General features: G+C 39.1%; 1 protein-coding gene across 1 annotated transcript in view; it reads left to right on the forward strand.

Moving 5' to 3' along the window:
- Positions 1-24657, forward strand: part of sp3 (spermathreecae) — a 338003-nt gene that overhangs the window by 266955 nt on the left and 46391 nt on the right. Inside the window, exons 14-15 of the mRNA XM_068228860.1 lie at positions 2922-3175; positions 14787-15005. Coding sequence (XP_068084961.1) covers positions 2922-3175; positions 14787-15005 — 473 coding nt within the window. The remainder of the gene's footprint in view (positions 1-2921; positions 3176-14786; positions 15006-24657) is intronic.

Here is a 24657-nt window from a genome sequence, read left to right on the forward strand (position 1 = left end):
TTACTAAATTGATAACAACTCATTGGGGGGAAATATAAAACAATGTTCACTCACCTCTTTGCTGCAAATATCACAGAATGTAATTTTATCATCCGATGTGAAATGGGGAAACTTACGTAACTTTTTAATTAAAGGTGACTTAAGAACCTAACACTTTCTGCATAATTCACACACTGAACAAACGGGAATACCAAAATGTTCTCACAGAATGAAATGGAGATTTTATTCCAGTAGGTCAGTGGATACTATCTCCAGCCTCGTGACAGACTACGGAAGTATTCACTGCAGGAAGTCTTAAGGCTTTCCGGAGTGTGGTTTACAGCTTTGTGATTTTAAGATTTTCTTTAAGATACTGAAAACGAGTCAGCTAATATTGTATTTATTTTGGAATATATTAAAAATATGTTAACCGATTTAGGGACAAAAATAGGAATTATAGGAATATAGACAAATACAGGCTTTAACGTCAATTCAGGCACTTTTAGGCACTATAGAACCACCGTTTCTAACATGATAAATACATTATTATTATTGTTATTATTATTATTGTTATTATTATTATTATTATTATTATTATTATTATTATTATTATTATTATTATTATTATTATTATTATTATTATTATTATTAAGCGTATGGAATTTACAGAATGGACAAGTATATACAATATTATACAAAAGAAAAACCTGCAGAGAATACAAGGTAAGTAGGGAACAATTACACATGAATATCTAAATTGTTTATCCACTGCACTAGGGATACTGAGACATCAGCAAAGTCTTTTCGGTCTCCACCATAAGCACGCAGAGGGCATTCGTCCATTATATGATGCATGGTCTGGACTAAAGCACCACAATCACACGCTGGAGAGTCCCTGAAGCCCCACTGGTGAAGGGAGAATGCAGATCTTCCACAATTTGTGCAGAACCTGTTTAGTGATGCCCACGTTCTTCTTGGCAAGCTGAAACCAGCTGGGGCGTGGTTTGGATTAAAGAGGCTTGGCCACTCCGGAGCTGTACGAATCCATTGCTCTTTCCATTCCTCTTTTAAATACATGAAACGTGTAAATACAACTTCTTCTTCTTCCTCTGCTTTGTCGTTTTAAGCCTACTGAGGACCATAGGGCTCGTATCTACTCTTCGGTAAAGTTGTTGCTTTCTTCTTCTTCTTCCAATACTCCTTCATTTGCTGACTATGAGCCAGCTTTCTCTCCTCTGTCCACTTAGTTCCTGTAATTTTCTTACTTGTAAGGGACGTTGGGAAAACACCGTGTTGGATGGCTTGACGGAACAGTATTCCGTCATGAGTTTGTCCCAGTGGGATACCTAGTTGTTTCATATCCGACTTAACTGACGTGATCCATTTGTTCTTAGAAGCCTTACCTCTTCCTGTTACTGTGAATATCCTGTTGGTGAGTCTTTCGGAATCCAGACTAGCCAAGTGTCCATAAAAGGTCAGGCGCCTTTTCCTTATACACGTGACGATGTCCTCGTGATGTTCATACTGTTCATCATTATGGCGGATTCTGTAAATGCCTCTTTCCTCTCTGATTGGTCCTAATATCCTCAGGATCTCCCTCTCTTTTAACTCCAGCTTTCTGAGTGGGCCCTTCTGGCCATTACAAGGCACTCGGAAGCATACAGAACAGATGGTTTGACGACCGAGTTGTAGTGTCTGAGTTTGAGGTTCGGGAGAGGCACTTAGATGAATAGATACTACGACACGAGTGATAAGCCCTTTCAAAATTGGTACATCTGGCATGTATGGCTAGGTTCTCGCTCTGATTCACAGAGATCCATTCTCCCAAGTACTTAACTGCAGGTACTTTTCGTATGGTAGCGTCTGTGTGAGGAATTGTAGAAGGGGCCTCCTTGATATTGGTCATAAATTCAGTGTTCTGGATGCTGATCTTCAGACCATTTTTAACTGCTACACTATAAAGACTCTGTAAGTTGTAGGTAGCCTCCTCTATATTTTGTCTTCAGAACAAAATGGGCTTCTCCATAAAACCAGAGATCTAGTAATTACATCCCTCTGTATAGGGGTCGTAATGTAAATCTAAGATCAAAATTTCACACTGCATAAGCTGATCGGTATTACTACTATACTCAGTTTTAAGGTCGTCCCGCTAGGTGCACTGGCAATCGATGTCTTGCGATATCTCACAAAGTTGATATAGATGTTGATTCCCATAGGGAATATGAAATATTTGTCCTGAATGAGTAAATTTATCTTACAAAGTGTCACGTATTCTCTGTAGTGTATTTGCTTCCCTTCAATTTTAAATCCTTCACAGATGTCCTCAATATGTTTTCAATATGGCTGCACCTATTGCTTCAACTACCAGCTTCACTGGGACAGGCAGCCATCTCCCATGACAAGTTAACATGATTCCCAATGAAATGAAAAGGCATACCAGTATACGTGAGTTTAGGTTTTAAATTGATAATTTGAAACTATAAGGTTAGATTTTGACTGTGATCAGCTTTCTTGACAGCTTAAAGGCATCTTGGTTTGGTATCAGTAAATAGAATTTTAAACTGTTAAAGAAGAAATGATCACCTAAATGGAGATTAGTTTGCATTTTGCTACATAGGTAATGAAGTAAAATTTCTTTCCACATCTGTTTCTTTGTATTAATGTTTACTATGTAATTTTTGAGAATTTGAGTTCTTTTTATAAGGAAAGAAATATTTGCAGTACTACTAATGTAAACAGTTCATATATAGTTTTATTTTACTGTTGAAGTTTAAATTGTATTTTTTTTTAAACAAGAAATGTTCATATTTATGCAGATTAATGGAATAGTTTTGTTTTTTTAAATTCATTCTGAACCATCATGTCATTTTTCACTGTTATCTTTCCATTGTTGGCATTAGTAAGTTACGTCAAAATTTATAAGGAGAGTTTTTTTTCATTAGGTATGATGACCAACTGGATCGTGTCACCAAATATCAACGTGTTCTTCTGAGTGATTTGACACTGATAGAGTTTGGAACACCAGAGCAGTCAACGGTGTCACTGTTTAAACAGTCTCCTAAGACTGGTCAACATTGCTTGCGTTTGCATTATACTGTGTCTGGAGTATCTGGATATTACCATATGTTCCGTTCAACCAACCTTAGGTTCTTCAATAATATGGCTGTTGGCATCAAGACTGAAGAAGAAATGATCGGTAAGACTATTTAATAATCTATTTTAGGGCATGTTCAATTTAATTATTCCTTCATCCATTATCTATGAATAACTTTGTCTATGTGTGCGTGCACAAGCACTCGTGCACTAATGTTTAGACACTTGGATACAATCCTTGGATTGTGATGATGGCTAGATTGCAATTTTCATTTTTAAGTGTGGTTCATCTTTGGTCATGGACTTGGTCACTCAGTCGCTCCTTGCCTTAAAGGCAAAAACCATTACACATGTGTACGTGTTTCTGTGTCCAGTGTGATGACTCGGTGTTATATTCTGTGTAGTGTGTGGTGACTGATGACGTGTTATATTTTGTGTAGTGTGTGGTGACCCATGACGAGGAGGAGGAGGTAGGGAAAGGGTAAAACCTGGTGTTGGTGTATAACCTACTCCTGTTGAATATCACCTAGGGGTCTGCTCATGGCCTAATTTCCCAATTCAACAGACAAATCACTATCAACAATCCAGTTATGTTTTGGTTCCTTGCTTAATATGTCGAGTTCTGCTTCATAAAGTGATGCTGGAAAGATTCTTAATAGGAGGGTGAAATTGCATGGTTTTATCTTCAGAAGTGGGATTGGTGGGATTATGTTAATACTATCTTATTCTATTATCTTAATATTATCAAGGAATGCTTCATACATTTAGATCGGTATGTTAACCCAAACCTCAATTGAAACAAGATAATAGAAAAAGCAAACATTTTATTTTATACATTTATCTCATTGATTGCTAATTCTTATTTTGAAAAGTTTGTTAGTCTGTACTCTAAACGCTCTTGCCAGCTTCCTCCACCTGCCTCTCTCCTTTCCCCCCCTGTCCCTCTTGCATTCCAAGTAACAGTTTTCCCCAAACAGCAGATAGCACTCGGTGCATCACAAACAGCCACTGGGAACAAGTCGACACAAAACCAAAGGGGTAAGTTTCATTGCTGATCTTTTACACTAGATTTCCATTCTTCAACTTCAGTTTTCTTTCTTTTCAGACATCCTCCTACTTATTTTAAACCCAGACTTGAAAAAGCTATATGTATTGGCAGTTCTGTAATCTGCAACAACTCTGTTTTACCACTAGTCATTGTAGCAACTAAGGTTGTTTCCTCAGGTCAACTTTTATACCATAATGCAATGAACTACACCTGCCAAAGCTAGCTCTACAGCATTACAAAATATTATATTTCTTGTGTAGTCTGAGCATATAATTTGTGAAGATACATTATCTGGTGCATAACTAATTCAAATTAGTTTTAAATACCAAGTGGACACTTTAAGGAGAGCAACAGCTGTGATACAATATATTTTTATTTTTATAATGGCGACGATGGAAAAGGAAAGGCCTAGGAATGGGAAGGAAGTGGCTGTGGCCTTAATTAAGGTACAGCCCCAGCATTTGCCTGGTGTGAAAATGGGAAACCACGGAAATCTCAGGGCTGCCGACAGTGGGGTTCAAACCCGCTATCTCCCAGGTGCAAACTCACAGATACAATATTTTAACATATCATCTTGAAGAGTGTTATTTTAGTCTTTAAGAATATTGTTTATGTACCGTATCTAGCTGAGGATGTCCCAATGTAAGGATCAAAACCAGCAGTAGTGTTTTAATATGTAAAATATCAGATTTTAATTTTATATCTTTGTATTGATCAGGTGGAACATCCCCTCCGAAGTATATATTGAATTAAGGAATCATCAATAAGGACAATATGAAACTTACTTCTTGATAATAATGTTATTTGCTTTCCATCCCACTAACCACTTTTATGGTTTTCGGAGACACCGAGGTGCCGGAATTGAGTCCCACGAGAGTTCTTTTGTGTGCCATTAAATCTACCGACGCAAGGCTGATATATTTGAGCACCTTCAAATACCACTGGACTGAGGCAGATCGAACCTGGCAAGTTGGGGTCCGAAAGGCCCTCAACTGTCTGAGCCACTCTCCCTTGGTCAAGATCTTGACCACTTTGACCACCTCACACCACTCTGGCCTTAGTTGTGCATGTATCTCCCAATTGCCAACTGATGTGCTGGATGACATCAGGTGTCACTTCAGGACATCTGATCACTAACCTTACATCTACCACCCTGAAGTTCTGAGTAATGGGACTCAGAAAGCTTCTCAGTTTTATTTTCAAGTGAGAAATCTACTCTGGGATGATAAAATACCCCAGAAAGCAAAATTGACCATGTTTTATACCTACATCATTCCATTTCTCACATATGAACTCGAAACATGTACCCTGCATAACAAGGCAAATAGTAAAATCCAGTCAATAGAAATGAAATAATTCATCAGAACAATAAACCAAAAGACCAGGAAGGACAAGATTAGAAATGAAGCAAACAGGAAGGATGCTGGCAACAAAATACCTGTTACAGAGTTTTTAGGATGATGCAGGCTGCAATGGCTTGGACATGTTATGGAGATGGATGCAATGAGAACAGCAAGGAATTTCTTTGGCAGAGAAGTGAAAGGGGAGAGGCCAATTGGGAGACGAAGGAATAGATGGATAGACACTGTGAAATCGGAGGTCAGCAAGAGGAATGCCAAGTGGGAGGACATAGAGGAACAGAAACTATACTTTGACAGGAAGAAGTGGCGAGCGCTTGTACACCACACCCAGGAAACTGGAGCTGGAAAGTGATGATGAAGATGATGATGATGATGATGATGTAGTAGTAGTTCTGAGTGGAAGTCTGATTTTGGTAGTCTGGCATCATTCATATGTATTAAATGTCCATACCACTTTAGTTGGTTTTACATCAGCAGGGACTCAAGCTGTACATGTTGGATCTACACAAAACTCCGAGTAGGATACATGATCATGCCACTTCGCTAGCAGAGTTAGGCATTTCACGTGGAAATTGTCTGAACATTGAATATTATGTTTATATAGGCACCAGGTCAACAGGCATGCAAAAGAATACTCGATCATTGCCTTATAAACAACTAACTTGGTCTTTCAATTGAAATCGTGTGCTTTCCAAACTCATTGGTTGAGTTTACCAATGGCACCAATCATAATTTTTCATTTCTTCTTGTCCAGCTCCTGCCAGGTCGGGGTGTTGGATGGTACATCTCGAGCATTGCCTCTCCTTCCAGCACTCCTCTTCGGTAATTGTGTTCCAGTCCAGTCTTCTTTTTTTCTTATACTGTTCCTCACAGAGTTTATCCATCTTGCTTTGGGCATCCCTTTTGCCCTCTTTCCCTCTATCGTAGCCTCCAACTCTTGTTTTGGTATCGTTCCCGCCTCCATCCTCATTGCATGTCCAAACCATCTCAATTTATTCTTCTCCATCCTATCACTCAGTTTTTCTACCCCTATCTCTTTCCTGACCTCAACATTTCTTACTCTGTCTCTCCTACCATACTCTTCAGAAACTTCATTTCACTGGCCTGAATTTTACCTTCATCTCTTGTTGTCAATGTCAAAGTCTTGGATGCATATGTTAATATATGTGTACAGTACATCTTGTACATTATTCGTTACATTTCATCGGAACTTCTCTGTTCCACACCAAGTTCCTTACATTCTGGTGGAATGTATTTCCCACTTGTACCCTTCTGCAGATCTCCTTATCCAAACTTGCATCCTGCATTATTTCACTTCCCAAATATTTGAAGTATTCAACAACCTCAAGGTTTTGTCCCCTGATACTAACAATTTCTTCTCTTGTCATCACCACTGTTTTGCTCTTCTCCACACTGATTTTCATACCACACTTCTCTACATTCTCATTTAAATCTTCTAGTTGGATTTGCATTTCTGTATTGTTGACTCCCCAGATCACCATGTTGTCTGCAAACAACAGTATTTTCATATCCCCTCTGTATGTTGCTTTTGTTAACTTTAGAATTTCATTCATAACCATCTATATATATAAAATAAGAGTTTTGTCTGTACATTGCTCAGAATTTGAAAAGAATGGTATTTCTGTATTGGTCATGTCCACAGTAACAAGAAAATGCACTTTTTACTTTTCCGTAATTTCTGTCTGTCGGTCTGTCTGTCTGTCTGTCTGTCTGTCTGTCTGTCTGTCTGTCTGTCTGTCTGTATGTACACGCATCACTAGAAAACGGCTGAAGCGAATTTAATGAAAATCGGTATGTAAAGTCGGATGATGAACCGCTACAATCTAGGCTATAAACTATTTTATTCGCGCTGAGTGAAATGGTAGTTTAGGGGAAGGTCTGAAGTTTAATTCTCAAATATTTATGTTATAAGTAGCCATGTCTTAATGAAAATCGGTATGCGAAGTCTCAGTAATAAGTCGATATAATCTAGGCCATCAATATCTGTATTCACGCTGAGTGAAATGGTAGTTTAGGGGAATGCCTAAAACTTAATTCTCAAATATTTATGTTATTAGTGGTCGTATCTTAATGAACATTCGTATGCAAAGTCGGGGAATAAGTCGCTATAATCTAGGCCATCAATAATTTTATTCACGCTGAGTGAAATGGTAGTTTAGGGGAAGGCCTAAAATGTAATTCTCAAATATTTGTTATTAGTGTCCTATCGATAAATACTACATAATTAACATTTTAGTTATGTAGTAAGTTAGTAGTAGTTACGTAGAAAGTTATTATATTTACTGTACCAGGCGGTACACCTCTGCGCCGCTAATTCAAACTTTGCGCCAGTTGAAACTCCTCTACTGGAGGAAGCCTGAACTCTAACAACCATGTTAATTCTAAAGGTTATCAGAAGATGTCGCTATCTGTAAATTTTGAAGAGTTCTGAACTGTGTCTTTTTCGATTTATTTTTGTTTTCTCTGTAGTGAGAAGTGTGAACATTCTCTTCTAGATGGCACTACTGAAGAAATACAACGGTGCACCCTAGTGCGAAGTGAAGGAACTTTTTTTTTTTTTTGGAAGAATTTTAGTATGCATAAGTTTGTTCTTTGTTAAATTTCTTTCAGTCATTGTTTAGGTTGGCTGTATAACCCTTCTCTTTCCGCCAGTTTTGAATTCGACCAATGAGTAATTTTTGTAATTAATTTTCCACCAATGCTAGATGTCTTCTTCAGTTTTGACTTGTAATGTTTTGGCCGTCCAATAAAATGCTTGTGGGCGGGTGTTATCATTCATGAAAGGTCTCGAATGTTCCGCGAGGGTATATAAACTGCTGATTTTCGGGTCTCTGCGCCACTTCAGTAACATCTATCATTGTGTAAATTATGTAGCAGGGGGCGGGAAGCGCCTCTTTCGTCGGGCAGCGGTTCATCAATAAGGTAATGGCCTTTTAATAACTTCTTTTCTTGCTAGCTCAGCAGTTTAACTCTCGGGGCAGGTTCGATACCTTTTATCATGTAACTTTCCTCTAAAATGTAATAGTCTCTTGGTATAAATTCTATCTCGTTAAACTACAAATTGGGATAGAGAGTGCCTAACCCTCTCGAGCTCCCTTTCATATTGTTTTTGAGGTGACTACGTTTTCTCAACCATTTTTCTTCGTTTCGTAATGTAATAAGTTTTCCTATCGTGTCACCTCTTTAGTATGGGATTAGCCCTTGCATATGCGGCCTAGTGCCAAATAGGTTTTAAATAAAGTGTATTAGGAGTGCAAGGATGCCTCCTCTCAAGTTGGTATTTTGGAGGCCATGTAATTGTCCTGTTTCTTTATAGAGTAGGCCTCAGTAGGTTGGATATTTTTACCCCTGTTTTCATGTGCTTGGAGGTCAGCTTGAAAGTGGAGTTTGGTGTGGCCTTTGATAGGCGTGAACTTTAAGAGCGGGTTGCTCTTTCTTAAAATTTTGATTTCTGTGTGCCTCGAGCAGGCTTTACTGAGTAATAGGGAGCAAGAGCTCCTGGGCATGATTGGGGTTTTCTGCCCCTTTGTCAAACCTGGTAGCTGGCTAAAGTTGGGCTAATTGCTCAAGAATTGTGTGTCTGGCTCTCGGAGCCCAAATCCTGTAACACTGTAATTGTACATTCTCGATTTGTTGCTAGGGTACTGAGTACCTGTTATATTTGTTATTTCTTGATCTTAAAAAGAAAATATAACCTTGTTAAATTTTAAATTAACTTTAATTTCGTATATTGAGACCTATTCATCCCAGCACCTTCTTTCACCGCTGCTAATCCACCAAACCACGGTAACATTTACGATCAATTATGTCTTATACATTGTTACCGTACCACCTATAATCACAGAGATATTCATGAATTTGGATTTTTGTTATTAAGTCCATATCAGCGCTGAGTCACGAGAAAATGGGTAAACAGAATTTAATGAAAATCGGTGTATAAAGTCTGAGAATAAGGAACTACAGTCTACGATATAAATAATTTTATAAGGCGCCCTAATATTACAAAGCCGAAAGAAAACTAATGTGAAGGCTTACAGTATAGAAAGCTCATAAAATTAATCAACAATAATATTACATGGCCATTGTTTGTTGTGATGTGCTTTGTGTCTTCTGTTTCCACTCATCTTCGATAGATAGGATTACTGCTGCGTACCGAGTAGTTTTTTTTTAAATTTGCTTTACGTCGCACCGACACAGGTAGGTCTTATGGCGATGATGGGATAGGAAAGGGCTAGGGGTGTGAAGTAAGGGGCCTTTGCCTTAATGTACATCCCCAGCACTTACCTTGTGGGAAACCACCAAATACCAACTTCAGGGCTGCCGACAGTGGGATTCGAATCCACTATTTCCCGGATGCAAGCTCATAGCTGCGCGGCTCTAACCACACAGCCAACTCGCCCGGTCGTACCGAGTGTAACGGCCTGCCTGAATATTGGCGGGAAGTAGCTGGGAAGTTCAATAACTTTCTTCTTTAGCATGCCATTCCTCTGGTTCATAAATTTTCTGATACTACTGGTACGTAACACACTGGTTCATCATAGCATTCGAGCTATTCAGTCCCTTGAGGCACTGATTGGAATGAGCAGTGTGCAAATTTAATGGAATAATGGCAGAGGAGTGTTCCCGGCAGTCTGCGACCTGGTCATTCCAGCTCTGGAACTTTGTACTGTAAGATCGGCACCGTAGTACTGTTCGTTGAAAGTTAGAAAGTGTGCGGTTTTTCATTTGATCGAGTATTTTATATCATAACATTGCTCTCAATCGCTACATTCCTACTGACGTTTTTTAATGACCTATGTTAAATTCGGTTAGGAAAACCACAAAGTCAGTCTTTCTGAGAATCCCGTAGCAAAGCACGGGTACATCAGCTAGTTATAAATAAAAGTGGAAACAATATACTTCCTTGTCTTAGTACAGTTTAGTTTCTACACCAATCCATTCTCCCCACTGGAGTCTGGACACAACTGGAACAGTCGCAGCTTGTTTCCAGTCATTCAACCAGGTCAGGAATATAATGAATGAAAACCCCCATTTAGCACGGTGAGGACAAGAATTATGCTGACTGCCGCAGCGAGTCTCACTCCTCTGGGGCAGTGACTAATGACTGACAGATCAAATTAAATAATATCAAATATCAAATTAAATAATATCGGATTGAAAGATGACAGGAAAAACCAGAGTACCTGGAGCAAAACCTGCCCTACCTCCACTTTGTCCAGCACAAATCTCACATGGAGTGATCAGGATTTGAACCACGAACCCAGCGGTGAGAGGCCGGCGTGCTGCCACCTGAGCCACGGAGGCTTCAGTTTTTGTACATTGCTTTCACCAATTCCCTTGATTGCTTTCCACATCTTTTTCTTTCCAGCGTTTCTCATACCTTTTCTCTTTTAACACTATTGTATGCTTTCACTACACCAAGGAATACCATCAGCAGATCTTTTCTATATTACAACTGTTTTTCCATCAATAATCTCATGGTAAATAAGGGTCTATCATTGATCTGCTCTCTCGAACGCCATACTGCTCTTCTTCTAAATTTCTTTCCATCCTTCCTCTCGTCCTCCTTTCTATTATTCTATCCTGTATGTTGGCTACTTTCGACAACAGTGTAATTCCTCGATAATTGTCACATACCTTCCTATCACCTTTCTTAAATAGGTTACTGGTATTATTACACCTTTACACCAAACATCAGGTACTTGCTTTTTCCTCCATATACAGTACATATTACCAGCCTATATAATCAGTGTAGACCAACAGGTCCTGCTGCATTTATCATTTCCTCCCATATTTCATCCATTGCTGCTGCTTTTCTGTTTTCATTTGTTTAACAGCCATTTTCACCTCTGCCATTGCATTATCATTCTCTCCGTTTCTGGATCATCCTTATTTACCACTACACTCTCTTCATCATTTCTCACATTCAGGAGTTTATCAAAGTAATCTTTCCACCTATCTTTTATCTCGTCTGGGTCTGTTATTACATTTTCACTCTATTCCTTTGTTTGTTTTATGTAAAAAAAATTTCCTTATTTTTTATCAGCCCTTACAACATCCTTTTTCAATCTTTTACACCATTTTCCAGCTCGTGTGTGAATCTCTCTCTACATTTTGTCTTTTCCTCATTTACCACTTATTTACACTTTTAATTTCTTGAGTAATGTTACATCCTTCTTTCCTAGCTCTATTCCATTATTGCCATGCTTTCTTCTTTTGTTTAACACCACCTTCATCTTTCCATTCCACCAAGGTGTCTCTTTTTCCTTCACTCTCGCCAAAGTTCTGCCACAAATCATCTCTGCACAGCTTATAAATGCATTTTCACACCAGGCAAAGGCTGAGGCTGTACCTTAATTAAGGTCTCTTCCTTCCTACTCCTAGCCCTTTCCTGTCCCATCATCGCCGTAAGACCTATCTGTATCAGTGGGACGTAAAGCCAGTTGTAAAAAAAAAAAAAAAAAAAAGATTATTCTGTCACTAACATAGTCTACTATCCAGGTTTTTTTAACAATCACTCCTACTCCATTCTTTGCCTCATGTCCTCCACTCCAGTATAGGGTGTATTATCTAAAGATCTTCTTCACTCCCTTCCCCTTCCACTTGACCTTATGCAGTTATTATTTATTTGGCGTATGATGAATAATGACAACCCATAAACTATTTACACAACCAGTGAAAGATGAGTACAAAGTAAATACAAATTATCATATCTATACAGTCAAAGAAAGCAATTTACAAAATTTGAAAGTACAAGAAGAAAAAACAATATATTTACATCGCTATCCACCTATCAACTCTGACAGTTCATATATACACACTGAGTGCGAGTGATGTACATGTCACTAAATGTGAATGTCCAAACCCGCCACCCACTTCACTGCTTCGGGTGTTGCTGTGTTGAGGTCTTCCATGGTGCCAGAGAAAGCACGGAGTGGACATTCCTGCACTACATGTTTCATTGTTTGTCGAACCTCCCCACAATCACAGTATGGAGAAACTGACCAGCCCCAGGTGTGTAAAGTAGATGCTGTTCTACCTACTCCACATCTCATGCGGTTTAGTCTACTCCAGGTGCAACGTGGCAGATCAAAGCCTGCCAGCTTTGTGGATGGGTTATTAATATCCACTATTGCCCGAGCTGGGGATAAAGACCACTCTGTTAACCATTTAGAGGTGGGGTTGAATTCACTAGATGTTATCTTCACGGCTGTCTTCCAAGCAGGCTGGCGAGACTTCAGGCGTGTGCATTTCTGTCTGATATCCTCATGAACAGGTAGACGTTCATTCTTTAGCATTCTGGTCCATAGCTGAAAAAGGGCCTTCTGTCTCCTGATATGTGGAGGTAGTATATTGCTGAGAACCGGTAACCATTGGGTCGGTGTAGCACGAAGTGTACCAGTTATGATTCGCATGGTTTGACGAAGTTGTGAATCTACTAGCTGTGTGTGAGCACTGTTAAGCCAAACACCAGAGCAGTATTCTGCTGCAGAATAGACTAAGGCCAGAGATGTTGTCCTTAATGTGTTTCCATCTGCTCCCCAGGAAGTTCCAGCCAATCATTGGAGAATGTTATTACGACTTTTTAGTTTGTTGGCGGTTTTCTGCAGATGATTTTTGTACGTAAGAGACCTGTCCAATGTTACTCCTAAGTAACTGGGATTGGCACAATATTGTAGTTCATGGCCCTTGAAGAATACCCTTGGATGGTGGTTTGCTTCTGCGTTGTTCAGATGGAATGTAGATGTCACTGTTTTCTGTGGATTGGGATGAAGGTACCATCTTTGAAAGTAGTCATCCAACAGTTCAAGGTCTCGGTTAAGAACTATTTCAGCTTCTGCGAAGTTGGGTCGTTGAATTGTAAGGCAAATATCGTCCGCATATATGAACTTTCGGGACACTGTTTCAGGCAGGTCGTGGATGTATAAGTTGAAGAGAGTAGGAGATAGAACCGACCCTTGAGGCAGACCATTGTTGACTTTGTGGAATTTGCTTCTGTTGTGTTCCGAGTGAACTTGAAATAGTCGGTTGCTTAACATTCTGTCAATTAGTGTAGTAATTTTTAAGCAAGGAACAGCTTTAATCAGTTTAAGCATAAGACCTACCCTCCAGACTGTGTCATATGCAGCTGTAAGATCTAAGAAGACAGAGACGCTTTTCAATTTCTTCTCAAAACCAACCTCCAGATATGTGGTCAAGGACAGTACTTGGTCACTGCAGTCACGGCTGGGTCGAAATCCTGCTTGTTCAACTGGAAGGAATGCTTCGATGGCAGGTGCTATTCGGTTTAGTATCAGTCTTTCTAATAACTTGTAGGTGACGCAGAGTAGAGCTGTAGGTCGATAGCTTTGTGGGAGAGTTGGATCCTTTCCCGGTTTCAGAAGGGCAATAATTTTTGACTTCTTGAAGATTGGGGGAAGTCTTCCTGACTGAAGTATGGAGCTGAAGAATGCAGCAAGCCATCTTCTTGTAGCTGGACCACAGTTTTTTAGTAGTTCTGGGTAGATTCCATCTAGTCCTGCAGCTTTGCCATTTCGGAGTGATTTTAATCCCTCATCGACCTCTTGTGATGTGAAAGGTTGTGAATAGGTTGCGTTCGGTTGTGTTTCTCGTTTTGCCCGTTTAAGCTCAGTTTTAACCCATTTCGTGGTCAGTTTATTCCTTGTTGTTTTAGAGGTGGAAGCGAGGTGATTTGCTATTGCTTCTACCTTGATTGGGGAATGTTGCTTTGGTGGTATGGATGTGGATGTCACCTTATGCAGTTCCATCACTGCAACATTCTTTTTGTCCATAAAGTCAGTCAACTCTTCTGACTTTCCTGTCACTGTCATAACATTAATTATTCCCACCTTAATTTTTCTAATATACAAAACAAAAGCAAAGTTTTACTAACAAAAATCTGCCGTGTGAAGAATGGGTAATTCTGTTTTTTTGCTAGCGGCTTTACGTCGCACCGACACAGATAGGTCTTATGGCGACGATGGGATAGGAAAGGCCTAGGAGTTGGAAGGAAGCGGCCGTGGCCTTAATTAAGGTATAGCCCCAGCATTTGCCTGGTGTGAAAATGGGAAACCACGGAAAACCATCTTCAGGGCTGCCGATAGTGGGATTCGAACCTACTATCTCCCGGATGCAAGCTCACAGCCGCGCGCCTCTACGCGCACGGCCAACTCGCCCGGTGGTAATTCTCTTAGTACCATATGAAACAGTTAGTACCTATCTACTTTGCTATTTGTGTTAAATTTGTGTATTAAAGAAAAAAAAAATGATTTACTTCATTTCAGAATCCTTGAAGGCTATCTGTGAAGCATTCAATGTGGCCTTAGAGATTGCTGGATTGCCTGCAGTACGCTTCTACCAGGGTAAGCTGGAGAGGAAGAAGAGCAAACTGTTGACTGCAGATGGGGGTGCCAGTCTGTCCCTTGGTTATTTGGATGTTACACATTTTCCTCACATGACCAGAAATGTTTCAGAGACTCAGCTACTTGCACTGAAGAATGTAGGTAAGAGATATGTTAGTTTTCTAGTAATGGTGGATTGAATTGGTGTTTTTATGTAGTCATAAGACTCAGAATATCTCCCATAACTAAAAATGCGGAGATCTGTAACAAAAATGTGTTGAGTTAAAATGAAACTTTGCGGAAAAATAGTAGAAAAACTGTTCTATCTGTTTGTCTTTATTAAGTGGCGAAGTTAGGGCTCTTGGCCCTCTCTTACACTTAACAACACAGAGTCTGCAATTTTGACTTTTCAGCATTAATTTAAAATATAATGGTAAAATATTACAGTACAGTTACAGTTTTAGATAAGAATAACAATAATACAATTAAAATTACTATTGATGAAGAAATTATGGGATAAATAGAGAGCGGATAATAACAGAAATATTTCAAATTAATACCTAAAGAATGTATCTACTAACTAGCTTAAAGGAAAACTTATTCTAATATGAGACAAAAAGAACTTAACTGGATATTACTATGTTACAGTCTGAGTATACTTGAATGAGAAGAGTCAAAACGTAAAATGGATAGCTTAAGATACTTAAATCTAGTATGTAATTTTTGGTTTCATTCACACGTCATTCACTCTTACATTCATTTTAGTCAAATGTATGTACTCCGGAGGAATTTGCGGTAGGCTATTTTAACATCCTAGATGAGCAGGATTTTTTAATATCCTCCGGGATCGTATTCCATAACCTCGAAGCAGAGACCAGGAATGAATGGCTGTAGTTATTTGTTCGATGCAGTGCTATTTTTAGTAGTGATCCAGAACGAGTGTTAATTCCGTGGAATGAAGAAAGAAGCCTAAAATTGGACGACAGATATGAGGGGCTGTTTGTAGAAAGCAACTGATAGATGAGAGTCATTTGATAGGTTTATCTACGGTCCTTTAAATGTAACCATCCCGACTTTTTGTAATATTGTTATATGAGCATCATGTTGGAGCTGGAAGGCATATTGAATGCAAGAGTTCTGTACACCTTGTAGATTTGCTGCTTGTTCACAGGTTAGGTCAATCAGTATACTGTCACAGTAGTCATAGATTGGAAATTGAAGTGTTTGTCAGAGTTTTAATTTAAGGTCCAGTAGGAAAACATTTTTATGACGCTTTACAGGATAAAGAGTTTGCATGTACCTTACTGCACACATTAGTTATATGTTCATTCCAAGTCAGAGTCTTAAGGTTTTTAGCTGTCTTGATGTATGGCTCTTCAGTATCATCGATGGTAATTGGTGGAGGAATGTGATTATTATTTAGAGCATTTACTGATTTTTTTATGTCCAATTATTATGCTTCATGCTTATGGTTCATGGTGTGGGTTACTCTAGTCACGTCCTAGTTCGTGAACCATGGGCAACGGCTGAGTGGCCTAGTAAGTGGTCCTGAGAGTCGGGATACCAGTTGCTATGGAATGGGAGTGGGCATCTCGGACATATTTCGAGTCGTGGCCTTCAGATGCTCAGGCGGTTAGGACTATGCAATCCACCGGTGGTCCCAAACCCATTAGAGGAGAGATTCTCACTTGGACTGTGTGTATGTAGGGTAGCGTCCTGCTTCATGAATTTACCAAGCTCAGAATATTTTAAGCAAGCCTTGGACCTACGGGAGTAATGACGTCCACTCCCATTTGACAGGCGAGGGACTCCTTGGAAACAACTTAGCGAACGAAATGTAATTCGATGGGGAGCTATCAATATTAATGGAGCTTACGGAAGAAAGGAAGTAGAACTAGAGAAGTAGAGGATGCACCTGGATGTGCTAGGAGTAAGTGATATTTGGGTAAGGGGAGATAAAGAGGAAGAGCTCGGAGATAGTGTACTTGACGGGTATTAAAAAGGGAAGGGCAGAGTCTGGGGTAGAGCTGTTCATCAGGAATGCTATTGCACGCAACATAGTTTCTGTTAGGGACGTAAACGAGCGAATGATGTGGGTAGATTTGTCAGTTGGAGGAATTAAGAGAATCGTCTCAGTGTATTCACCATGTGAGGGTGCAGATGAGGATGAAATTGACAAGTTTTATGAAGCATTGAGTGACATCATAGTGAGGGTCAACGATAAGCATAGGATAGTGCTAATGGGCGATTTCAATCCGAGAGTTGGAAATAGAACTAAAGGATATGAAAGGGTGATTGGTAAATGTGGGGAAGATATGGAAGCTAATGGGAATGGGAAGCGTTTACTGGACTTTCGTGCTAGTATGGAGTTAGCAGTTATGAATACATTCTTCAAGCATAAGGCTATTCACCGCTACACATGGGAGGGTAGGGGTACCAGACCCATAATAGACTATATCTTAACCGACTTCGAATTTAGGAAATCTGTTAGGAATGTACAGGTTTTTCGGGGATTTTTCGATAAAACAGACCACCATCTGATCTGTCATTAACTAAGTATCTCTAGGCCTTGGATAGAGAAAGTGAAATCTGTCTGTAAACAAATAAGGATAGAAAATCTCTGGGACAAGGAATTTGGGCAGAAGTACATGGATATAATTAGTAGGAAGTACCGAACAGTGGGCAGTAAGCAGGTTCAGTATATGGAAAGAGAATGGGTGGCATACAGGGATGCTGTAGTAGCAACAGCAAGGGAGTGTGTAGGAACAACTGTGTGTAAAGATGGGGAAAAGCGAACATCTTGGTGGAATGTTGAAGTGAGAGCAGCTTGTAAATAAACATAAAAAGAAGGCTTATCAGAAATGGCTCCAAACAGGGGCCTAGGCAGACAGGGATTTGTACGTAGATGAAAGGAACAAAGCGAAACAAATAGTTGCTGAATCCAAAAAGAAGTCTTGGGAAGATTTTTTTAAAAACCTGGAAAGGCTAGGTCAAGCAGCAGGGAAACCTTTCTGGACAGTAATAAAGAATCTTCGAAAGGGAAGGAAAAAGGAAATGAACAGTGTTTTGAGTAATTCAGGTGAACTCATAATAGATACCAGGGAATCACTGGAGAGGTGGAGGGAATATTTTGAATATCTTCTCAATGTAAAAGGAAATCATCCTGGTTGTGTTGCAAACAGCCAAGCTCATGGAGAGGATGAAAATGATGTTGGTGAAATTACTCTTGAGGAAGTGGAAAGGATAGTAAATAAACTCCATTGTCATAAAGCAGCAGGAATAGATGAAATTAGACCTGAAATGGTGAAGTATAGTGGAAAGGCAGGGATGAAATGACTTCATAGAATAATAAGATTAGCATGAAGTGTTGGTAAGGTACCTTTCGATTGGACAAAAGCAGTAATTGGACCTATCTATAAGTAAGGGAACACTAAGGATTGCAACAGCTATCGATGTATCTCATTGATTAGTGTACCAGGCAAAGTATTCACTGGCATCTTGGAAAGGAGGGTGCGATCAGTCATTGAGAGGAAGTTGGATGAAAACCAGTGTGGTTTCAGACCACAGAGAGGCTGTCAGGATCAAATTTTCAGTATGCACCAGTTAATTGAAAAATGCTTCGAGAGGAATAGACAGTTGTGTTTATGTTTCGTAGATCTAGAGAAAGCATATGACAGGGTACAGTGGGCAAAGATGTTCACCATACTGGGGAACTATGGGATTAAGGGTAGATTATTAAAATCAATCAAAGGCATTTATGTTGACAATTGGGCTGCAGTGAGAATTGATGGTAGAACGAGTACTTACAGGCGTTAGACAAGGCTGTAATCTTTCACCTTTGTTGTTCGTTGTTAACATGGATCATCTGCTGAAACGTATAAAGTGGCAGGGAGGGGTTCAGTTAGGTGGAAATGTAGTAAACAGTCTGGCCTATGCTGACGACTTGGTCTTAATGGCAGACTGTGCCGAAAGCCTGCAGTCTAATATCTTACAACTTGAAAATAGGTGCAATGAGAATGATATGAAAACTAAATTGATGTCAGTAGGTAAGAAATCTTAGAGATTTGAATGTCAGATTGGTGATACAAAACTGCAACAGGTAGATAATTTTAAGTTTTTAGGATGTGTGTTTTCCCAGGATGGTAATATAGTAAGTGAGATTAAATCAAGGTGCAGTAAAGCTAATGCAGTGAGCTTGCAGTTGCGATCAACAGTATTCTGTAAGAAGGAAGTCAGCTCCCGGACCAACGTATCTTTACTTCGGTCTGTTTTCAGACCAATTTTCCTTCACGGGAGTGAAAGCTGGGTGGATTCAGGATATCTTATTCATAAGTTAGAAGTAACAGACATGAAAGTAGCGAGAATGATTGCTGCTACAAACAGGTGGGAACAACGGCAGGAGGGTACTTGGAATGAGGAGATAAAGGCTAAGTCAGGAATGAACCCGATGGATGAACGCATAAACAGGCTTTGGTGGTGGGGTCATGTGAGGCGAATGGAGGAGGATAGGTTACCTAGGAGAATAATGGACTCAGTTATGGAGGGTAGGAGAAGTAGAGGGAGACTGAGACCACGATGGTTAGACTCAGTTTCTAACGATTTAAAGGTAAGAGGTATAGAACTAAATGAGGCCACAGCACTTGTTGCAAATAGAGGATTGTGGTGACATTCAGTAAATTCACAGAGGCTTGCAGACTAAACACTGAAAGGCATGACAGTGTATAATGTTGATGTATGTATGTTATTATACTTTGGGTCTTTCATGAACTGTTGAGTAAGGCATTGTTTCTGGCATACGTTGCGAGTCATCGTAGGTCTGTATTCATATGTTGGATCGCTTTGCATATACTCTCTGTACTAGTATGAGAATGTACCTGTGAGTCATCACCATATAGATGGTATTTATAGTGTACATGTGGGGATGAAATATCACTGCAGGCTGAATAATAAAGGTCCAAGCACAGACCCTTGAGGGATGCCAGATAATCTGGTAGCCCATTCGGACATAACATTGTTTACTGAAACACATTGTTGATGATGGTTTGTGAGGTAGGATGTAAAGAAATTGAGCACTCTCTTGTCAGCACCAAGGGAGCGCAATTTTGAAAGGAGGAGTTGCATATTAACTGTATCAAATGCACTGCTAAAATCAAGGAGCGTGAGTACCATCACCTGGCGTTTATCCATAGGAAGCCTGATATCGTGTTACCCGAAAAAAATGAGATGTCGTATGGCTTTTAGTGCCGGCATATCCCAGAACGGGTTCGGCTCGCCAGGTGCAGGTCATTCTATTTGACCCCGTAGGCGACCTGCACATCATGATGAGGATGAAGTGACGATGAAGACAACACATACACCCAGCCCCTGTGCCATTGGAATTAACCAATTAAGGTTAAAATCCCCGACCTGGCCGGGAATCGAACCTGGGACCCTCTCAACCAAAGGCCAGTACGCTGACCGTTCAGCCAACGAGTCGGACGTGTTACCCGAAGAAGTGCTGTCATCGTACTGTGGCCCTTCCTGAAGCCAGATTGCAACGGATCTAGTAGTGAATGATTTGTGAGATATTCAGTTAGTTGATCAGGTGTTATCATAAGTTATGAGTTTCATTATGGTCCGTATGGACAACTGACCACTATCAAAGTGTAGAGAAGGGTACACCTAATTCAATACCATAAGTTTGTATTTTGGGACTAGTTTCGACCCCATATATATTGGATCATCTTCAGCCACATTTGCACACATATAACCAATAATAAATTAAACACTTTGTTATGCCACAATTTACAGTCTTAATTTAAAACATTGATGAAGTCCAAACAACACATCCAAACTTGAAACTAAATGACACATGAAAACTGCTGTAGTTGATGCCGAACTATGTCGTCGCTCCTACAGTAGTCAAATCCATCCCAGATCAACTCTGGAACATTTGACATTGTGTATTTTCGTAAGGGCTTTTGCAGTAGGAAGACCTGGATTTATAATTACTAATTTTGTTTCTTCTTGGTCTGTAAGTAGGTATGGGGCATTAATTAGGGTCTGTTTGAGTAATCATTGAATTCTCTGGGTGGGATCCTTTTTGACTGTGGAAAATGAACTGTCTGACATCCAAATTGATCATCTTGAGTTATTTCTTTAGCGACAGCTAAGTGTATTAATTTATGCATTTTATGCATTATATGAAACTTTTATCACAATTGTGACTATTTCTTCTTCATCTTTACAGTGTCAAATCCACTATGTTTTTTGTGCCTTTCTTTACAATTTCTATGGACTATTTGATACATTGTGCAACTCATGCTTTTGGCTGATGATGACCCTGATAATGGCTCGAAACTAGTACCTAATAAATGTTTCTTCTGTAAAGCTTGAATTTGTATTGAAAAGGTGGAACTATTGTACTTTTAATTTTAATTGTAATCACCGTTCACTACGGACCATTCACAATGAAATTTATATCTCATAATTTATAACCCTTGCTGCGTCAAAAATATTGTAAGATCCGTTACTGCATGCAATTAACACTGATTCCCAATTTAAACTTTTCAAATGCAATGGAGAAGAACTATTTCCAAAATGTAACCAACAAGGTGCATTTGCAGTATTCAAATAATGCACGTGGATAACTCGCTGACAAACACAACTTCACGCAATGAAAGAAAAAAAAAGAGAAAAAAAATTCAAAGATGAGAAGTCTATGCTGGCTCCCCTGTGCAAATACTTATACATTGGATTACTGTACTTTATGCATTTTTAGATGCATTGTATCTGTACAGAAAGTACCTGATGCCCTTAAAACATTGTGGCTTATTGAACTTTTCTATGACGAGGGGAGGAGGTCTTTCGCTTTTGTCTGAATTGCAACACAGTACAGTGACCCCATCTCCTTTTAAAACACCCGTTTGCAGTTTGAGTTAGGCATTTAAAAAACCAATACAGTTTCATTGGCATTGACAATGTTGTTTGTTGCATACAAAATTGATTATAATTATGAGCCATGCTTTTTCGCCAACTGTCGGCATCTCCAAAGAGAATTGCCAGTGTTTGCGGATTCTGCTTCTTTGCACATTGCCTGTTATGTGATAATGTGACGTTCCTTAAAACACTGAATACAAAAGAATTAAGTTTTCACTCGAACTTGGGAGCTATGAAACAAACTGTCAATATAACGAAGTGAGTGAAAGTGCGGAAAGCTACCCCTGCACGTTCCGGAAGACGCATTCTATCATGACATGGAGAAATTTTGAATTTAAGTTACTGTGAAAATACTATTTTTAAAAATGTAAAGTCAGTTTTAAATTAAAAGTCTCAATTGCTTTCCGTTTAAATATGACATATGGGGGCAGTTTTTTTCCATCTGTGGTTACACAAAGCATAATTGAACACCCAATATCGAAAACTATGCAAGCCAGGAGCGTGTTGCCAACATTAACACAAATAAAACCCACACCCCAATTTCATGCCTCAAATTTTAAAAAATATGCGTTGATTATTCGCATAAATATGGTATATTGAAATTTTTGTTTGATTTCTGATATATTTAAATTTCCTGTTCCTAATTAGTTGTTTTGTTTTCTTCCTTAAAAGAGAGAATTGTTCAAAATCTGTTTGTTCATTTGTTGTTCTGTACCGGCAAAACAAAGCATCACGATGGACCATTGTTGTTTTTATCTCAGTGTTTAACCATGGAGCAGGAGAGCGAGTAACCCTTGCCTGCAAAACGGGAACTTGCTTGTCATAGAATCTTAACAATAAGGAGTTAAATCGATGTACATTAAAGTTCAGGTCATGCAATTGTCGTATGTCGTCCCAAGGCAAATTACATGTGTCATATTGTAGTTGAGTTAAGTCTTTATTTTTTATGTCTCTGTAGTTTATATACTTAACTTTATACTTCGGCACCTGCAGTGAGTACTACAAATAAATAAGATAGTGTGAAGAGATACCAAGGACAGAGATTTGTCCATGCTTTACAGCCTTATGAGGATTATTTGTCACTAAGTAGTCAGAGTGTGGGTTGCACTGTTACATGTGTGTACGTGATTAGTTGCATCTAATGGTAAGATGGTCATGTCCAGTGGAATGAACAGTTCGTGAATTCGGTCTGAGTGACTTGTCTGGGTCAGGAGGTTTGTTAAAATCGCCATAGTCTATGATGTGTTTGTAACCTGGTATAAGTTTCAGCAGATCCGCTTCAAATGTGTGTATTTCTTACCTTGGGTAGCTTATAAACTACTGCTATTAACACTTTCTGGTGGTTGACAGTCTCCTGGAGAAACATATATTCAGTATGTGGGGTGTCGTCAGAAGATGATTTACAAATTATTTTACTCTTAATGTCATCCCTACAGTACACTTGACACACCACCACCTCGTTTACTTGCACGGTCATGCCTGTATAAAGTATACCCATCTATTTTTACAAGTGTGGAACTGATACTGTCAGTCAACCAGCTTTCACTTTAAAAGCATATTCATATCAGTAATAATAGAACGGACTTCATCAACATGACTTAAAAGTGTTAGACAGTTAATGTTAATGTGGCAACATTGCAGGGTTCTAGGAAGCTGCGACAAGGCACACTTTAATAGAATTCCTGTGGGCTCAGGTTGGGGTAGGGGTGATAGTGAAAGAGTGTTGTTATTGTCTTGGAACACACCCGGGTCAATGGCATACTGGAATTCGTCATCTGCTACAAGTACAGGCTCATTATTCTTAGTCATTATCATGCATTAAGAAACTGTTTGGCAGTAAAAAACAGTTGGTTCAACAAAAGAGTCAGTCACAAGATTACCCATTACAGCTGGGATGGAAAGAGCAAGACAGTCATTGACTATGACATTACAGTTAAAGAAAGAAGTATACTTGTGACTGATGTCAAGGTGATTCCAATTGAGAACCTCAATAGTGACCACCAGTTATTAGTAGCAGATCTGAAAGACATTAATGTACCAAAGATAACTTCCAGGAAATTACCTAAGATTAAGGTGTGGGAAATACAACAGATTGGAAAAAGGACAGACTATCAGGATGGTATAAGAGGACAACTACCTACAGAAGAAGTGGAGAGTGGTGAGATAGAGTGGACAAGATTTAAAAACACCTTGATAAAAGAAGCAATACAGGTTTGCAGTAAGACAAGTCTGAGAGAAAGGAAAAAAGAGTCACGCTGGTAGAATGAAAGAGTAAGATCCTCAATAAAGAAAAGGAACATATCACAAAAAGGAGATAGAGAAAAATTCAAGCCAAAACAAGTAAGAGACTGGGGTAATATCAGAGACCTCGAGCAAGTTTATCGGGACAAGAAATTGAGAGTTAAAAGAGGAGTAGAAGAGGAGAAGATAAAATGCTGGGAGAAATTTACTCAAAAACTGAAGGAAGACAGCAGAGGCAATACTTTTTTTTTGCTAGTTGTTTTCACGTCGCACCGACACAGATAGGTCTACAATTAAGTATTTATTTATTTTCCACCTAGTCGATACAATGATTGCTTAAGGCAATTTTTAATGGTCAAAAGTGGTACATGTTTCGTATATTATCAACATCTTCAGCCACATAACACTGTTTAGATGAAAAATATATAAAATTGACAAAGTAATGCTTTAGAGGAAGTGACCTTAAAATTAACATAAGATTGACAAGATGAAAACAAACAAATAACTCATCTTGTCAATCTTATGTTAATTTTAAGGTCACTTCCTCTAAAGCATTACTTTGTCAATTTTATATATTTTTCATCTAAACAGTGTTATGTGGCTGAAGATGTTGATAATATACGAAACATGTACCACTTTTGACTATTAAAAATTG

Source organism: Anabrus simplex, chromosome 8 (assembly GCF_040414725.1).
Source record: "Anabrus simplex isolate iqAnaSimp1 chromosome 8, ASM4041472v1, whole genome shotgun sequence".
Classification (NCBI taxonomy): Eukaryota; Metazoa; Arthropoda; class Insecta; order Orthoptera; family Tettigoniidae; genus Anabrus; species Anabrus simplex.